The sequence below is a fragment of the Myotis brandtii genome, unplaced genomic scaffold (assembly GCF_000412655.1).
Source record: "Myotis brandtii unplaced genomic scaffold, ASM41265v1 scaffold668, whole genome shotgun sequence".
Classification (NCBI taxonomy): domain Eukaryota; kingdom Metazoa; phylum Chordata; class Mammalia; order Chiroptera; family Vespertilionidae; genus Myotis; species Myotis brandtii.
Genome location: NW_005370597.1, coordinates 2,951,620 through 2,957,645, shown reverse-complemented (window position 1 = coordinate 2,957,645; position 6,026 = coordinate 2,951,620). Strand labels below are relative to the sequence as shown.

Genomic DNA, 6,026 nt, shown 5'->3' with positions numbered 1-6,026 from the left:
GGAGGCAGAGGCAGCAGCGCAGGCGCATTGTCGTTCTCGTCCAGCACGAACACCTGCAGCGTCACGTTGCTGCCCAGAGGAGGCACGCCCGCGTCGCGCGCGCTCACCTGGAACTGCAGCAGCTCCAGCTCCTCGTGGTCCAGAGGCTGCAGCGCGTACACCTGGCCGCTCTCCGCGTGCACCGACACGTAGCTCGACAGCGCGCGCTCGCCCACCCGCCGCTCCACCAGCGAGTAGGACACCAGCGCGTTCTCCTGCGCGTCCAAGTCCCGCGCCGACACCGTGAAGATGTGGCAGCCGGGCGGGTTGTTCTCCTTCACGAACACCGTGTACTCGGGCTGCGCGAACAGCGGCGCGTTGTCGTTCACGTCGGCCACCTCCACGGACAGGCTGGCGGTGGCCGACAGCGAAGGCGAGCCCCCATCCCGCGCTGTCACCACCAACTGGTAGTGTGACACCTTCTCGCGGTCCAGGGCGCTGTCCAGCACCAGCGAATAGTAATTCTTGAAGGTGGACACCAGCTTGAAGGGCCCGTGGGGCATCAGGACGCAGGTCACCTGGCCATTGGCGCCAGCATCTTGGTCGTATACACTGATTAGGGCAATCACACTACCGAGTGGAGCGTCTTCCCTGACTGGAAAGGACAATGAAGTCAAGGAAATCCGAGGGACGTTATCATTAACATCTAAGACTTTTACCAAAACTGTACAGTGACCCGCCATCGGTGGGTGGCCTCTGTCCGTGGCGTCGATGCGGATTTTATAGGATTTCACTTTTTCAAAATCCAAATTCTTTCGAATTTTTATTTCTCCACTATTAGATTCTATGCTAAACTGGTCAATAACCATGGGTGGAACAAAGCTATTAAAAGAGTAAGAAACCTCCTGATTAATTCCTTCGTCGGGATCAGAAGCATTCAGTCTGATGACTATTGTGCCGTTGTCTGAGTTTTCGAATATTCTCACCTCATATTCAGACTGTTGAAAACGGGGAGCATTGTCATTCACGTCCATCACAGTGACCAGCACCTGAACGCTGCCGGTGAGCTCAGGTTTGCCTCTGTCAGTGGCCGTCAGTAATAAGTTATGTGTCGGAGTTTCCTCTCGGTCCAAAGTCTTCCTTAACACGAGCCCAATTTGTGTATTATCATCACTGTTTGTTTTCACATCTAGCGAGAAATATTCACTGGAACTGAGTTTATAGGTTAAAATAGAATTTACACCAACATCCTCATCCGACGCGCCCTCTAGTGGAAACAGAGAATCTGGCAGCCTAGATTCATAAATGAGCACTCTTTGTTCCTTTACCGGGAACACAGGAGGGTTGTCATTAATGTCCTTCACCTCCACCTCCACATGGAAAACCTGCAGCGGCCGCTCCACCACCACCTCCAGGTGGATGCTGCACTCCAAGCTCCGCCCGCACAGCTCCTCCCGATCGATCCGAGAATTCACAAACAAAAGGCCATTCTGCAGATTTACCTCCAGAAGGTCCCCGTGGCCTTTGGACGCCACCCGGAACAGGCGCGGCACCAGCTCCTCCAGCTCCAGCCCCAGGTCCTGCGCGATGCGGCCCACGAAGGTGCCGTGCTTGGCCTCCTCCGGGACGGAGTAGTGGACCTGGCCGCTCCCAGCCTCCCAGACTGCAAGGAACATAAGCGAGAGCAGCAGACACCGAGATCCCAGTCGGCCTTCCGGGGTAATAACCATGTCCAATACTTGTTTTATTTCCAACAGAAGATCTCTCGGCATTGAGATGAAATACTGTATGATCCAAGTCTGTTAATGCAAATCTTCTGCGCCTGCCATCATTCAGCACTGGTGGAAGGATGCAGTAATAGGAGGATTGTGTTTGAATGCTAGCTAGATGTAACTTCCTGGTAGACAGCGACATCATGCGGCTCCGAGGGGGAGGTAAGAAATGAATTCATATAACTGCGCTATGCTCTAGTTCTTTAAATTTTTTTAAAAAGTCTTCTTTTGCCTTACTTTAATAGTAAATCTCCTCATGTTTGTCATTTGCAGAGTCGGCTTCATCTTGTCTGACTTCTTTTATAATTTAGAGTAGGGTAAAGGATCAACTTTTTCATAGTGAAATGACTTTCCAATAATTTATATATCAATCAATTAAGAAAATTTAAGTGTGATTCGAACGCGGTTTAGGAATTAGAAGTGCAAATTATCCTACACTTTTTATGTACATAAAAAACATTTGCCTATATTTCAGTCATCAGACATGCTGTTATATTTTGCTCTGAGAAAAGAATGTAATTTTAAATGAACAAATTTTATTCAAAATTTTAAAACCTTATAGATTATTGAAGTCCATTTTTTTTCTTCAATGAATATCAAATACTTCTGTGGATGGCTCTTTTACTTAATAATGGAAGATAAAGATTTTAGTGTATATTTATATTCTTTGCATTTATAAATTTCTCTGCAGTTTATATTAGGCCTCCCCCTTAAAACATTTTCCTTCACATACTTCCCCATCATTACTAATTCTAGTGAAATTTCTACCCATTATTTTCTGATGCTGTGATCCTTCAGTTGCCCCTAAATGGCCTCATATTTTTCTCTTAACCTCAACCTTTTATATGCTTTTATTTAAGTGTTCCCATCCACTTCCAATGTTTCAATTAAGAGTTTTATTTAAGATATTCCCAAACCTACATCTTTCTCATTTCTATGGTTATAATTTTCATTTTCACCCATATATGCTGAAAATTGCTAGAAACTGCAATGGAAATAGGTTTGGAACATAATTTAATTACAATTTGAGGAATATGAAGAGAAATCATTAATAACCCCCAAATTCAACCCTTGAAATTTTCATTTTATTTTAATGGCATGAATAGTCTCCGTATCACCAATATGATACCTTTTATTACATCTTCTTCCTTACCTGCCCTATTCAAAGTCTGCCTAGAGTCCATTTTTCTTTTCACATACCATCACATTTATCTTCATGACTACAGCTTTTATTGAATTGCACTAAATTAAAAAATTCCGAGAAATTAGAATCACTTCTATATGACCTGATATGTGATCACAAGGTAACTTTTCCATTGTTATTTTCAACTACTCCCCAATGTGAATTCTATTTTACATACAATATAGGTCACTTGTTTTCTTCTTCAATACATTATTTGTTCAAGCTGTTTCTATAAAATTACCTCCATCTTTACCTGTGAAAATGTTAGCTTCATATCAAAGTAAAGCCCAACTTTCAATTTCACCATGAATTCATTCTTAACGTCATCAACTGGAGGTGATTAAACTCTTTCTCAAAAGGAGAAATCAGAGTCACAAAAAGAGACTTCTCAAATGGACACATGCCAGCATACACCTTCTGTCAAAATTCTGATATACTTGTAAAATCATCAAGACAACTGTAATCAAAGCTCCCCCCAACAAGTTACACCTTAAAATTATAACCTAGATCAATGTAGTAGCTCTTATCACTAAGTTTCTATTGCAGTTATTTTGAATAAACAAATAGTTCATTTGCTAACCAATAATAACCCCAAAAGAAAAGGGTCCTTTGCTTGCAGGAAGATTAAGACTTGACAAAAGATATATTGAACTGCAGTCTTGTTATTAAAGTGTTTCAATAGTGGTTAAGGTGTTTCATAAATTTTGCCTTAAATGAAGTCTCTTCAAATTTCAACTTTCTAATTTGTTAATTAAAATTAAGTATCAAACCTCTTTCCATTACAGTTCCTAGCAACTTCCAGAAAGCTTATAATATAATTCTATTAAGTAAAATAGTTTTAATAATTCTGTTTATTGGCTTTAGTAGAAAATTATACAATGTTTCTAAAATCATTTATGTAAAATAAGTTAACATGGAAAAGGAAAATGGTCCTCTCATGAGAAACAGCTTAAATATGTATTCAGTTATTTCTAAAAATATGTAATTCATTCTAGTGGGGCTGGTGTGGCTCAGTGTTCAGTGTTTGAGCGTGGACCTGTGAACCAGGAGGTTCATTCCAGTTGGGGTGGGGTTACGGGCTCCATCCCCAGTAGGGGGTGTGCAGGAGGCAGGAAATCGATGATTCTTTTTCATCATTGATGTTTCTATCATCCTCTCTCTCCTTTCCTCTCTGAAATCAATAAAATCTATTTTAAAAATAATTCATTCTAGTTAAGGGAGAAGATTATGTATAGAAAAAAAGGCTTAGTCAATCTATGAATAACTTCCTCTCCCAAAGAAAGGTTTCAGTTATAACATAAATCAAAGAATTTCTGTTTTAAAACTAAATTAACTTGATTTTTTTAAATCTGCCTATTGCTAACAAATTGGTGAGAACTCCCTTCTCAATTTCTAGGATTTCCCCCAAAGTAATGGATTTTCAAAATATTTGAATAGTATGATACAAGTGTATTTATAAAATTAAATACATGTGAGAATGCAAGAAATAGGCAAAGCAATAAAAATGGGAATTGACATTTTATCATACGAAATGTGAAATATTAACTACCTGCTAAACCCACATTGTTTTTTTTTTCAACAATTGTAGAAAAACAATTGTCTGTATTTGAGATGGAGAGTACCCTTGCCTATGGTAGATTCAAATGTACAGCTTTGTTATACATCATTGTATTGGTAAGCAACCAACTCAAGAGGGAAGTTTGTATCATGGTACACTTATTTTTTTAATCAGAAAACATAAAAGCAATCATAAGTACAAAATTTTGAAAATTTTTTATTTATTTTTAGAGAGAGAGGAAGGGAGAGGGAGAGAGAAAGAAACATCGATGTGAGAGAGAAACATCCATCTGCTGCCTCCTGCACACACCCTACCTGGGATCCAGCCCTATACATTTTGGTGCACTTGGTGCATGGAATGATGCCCAACCAACTAAGCCACACCAGCCAGGGCAGTACCAAAATTTTAATTTAGAAATGTTAAGATTTTCCTTACTATGAGATTTCACAATGACATCTCACCAACATAATTTATAAATTGTAAAAATGCAAGTTAGGCAAAAGCTAATCATTGTTCCACTAAATGTTGGTGTTAATGGGGAAAAATAATGATATATCTACAAAATGGGACACGATAGATCTGGGAAGAAATATGAGACAACCCCTTAAGTAACAATATGTTGTTACTTATTGATTGAAGATATATTGATTGAAGAAAACAAGAGGAAAAGCAAAATGAATACTATGGAATAAAATGGGAGAGGGCAGTTTATTTGTATATAAGGAAAACATCTCCAGAAAGATAACAAGGTATTGCAATATTTGAAATACTCAAAAAGATGTATTAAGTATCTTAATATTGGAGATGGGAGGGAAACATTTTAAACCATGTAAATGTATTTCCTATTAAAGAATGAATAAAATGAAACCATTCAAGCTAAAAATATTAAACTATAAATTCATCATGAGCATGCAACCCTGTTTAGATAAACAAATACTACTGGAAAACATTAATTGGTGTAACAAAAATACTGAAATAATTGATATTCAACTGAGAACAAAAGGAAAACTAATTCAATGATGTAAAAACATTTTGATGTACCATAGTATCAGGCTTTGAGAACAAATAATGCCAAATATATGTCTTACAAGTATTTTCCTACATTTCCTAAGATTGAAAATTAAAATATTTATAAAAATTTAATTCCGGAAACGCTTTCTATCATGGAAAAAAATTAATCCATTAACTACAACCATAAAAACCTCATAAAGAGGGGGAATATTACTGAAATAAACTCTATAATGCAAAGCAATTCTCTCCAACAAACCAAAATTAATTTTAAATATAAGCATTTTTTAATATACTTTTATTGATTTCAGAGAGGAAGAGAGAGAATGATAGAAACATCAATGATGAGAGAGAATCATTGATTGGCTGCCTCCTGCACGCCCCCTACTAGGGATGTGCTGACCAGAATCAAACCTGGGACCCTTCAGTCTGCAGGCCAACGCTCCATCCACTGAGCTAACCAGCTAAGGCAATTTTAAGTTAATGAGATAGTACCAACAGATAACTTACACCTAAAAGAATAGTA

General features: G+C 38.7%; 1 protein-coding gene across 1 annotated transcript in view; it reads right to left on the bottom strand.

The window, feature by feature from the left end:
* LOC106723866 (protocadherin alpha-6-like) overlaps nucleotides 1–1,709 on the bottom strand; it is a 4,854-nt gene extending 3,145 nt beyond the window's left edge. Inside the window, exon 1 of the mRNA XM_014529005.1 lies at nucleotides 27–1,709. Within this exon, the coding sequence (XP_014384491.1) occupies nucleotides 27–1,709 (1,683 nt within the window). The remainder of the gene's footprint in view (nucleotides 1–26) is intronic.
* Nucleotides 1,710–6,026: the final 4,317 nt, after the last annotated feature.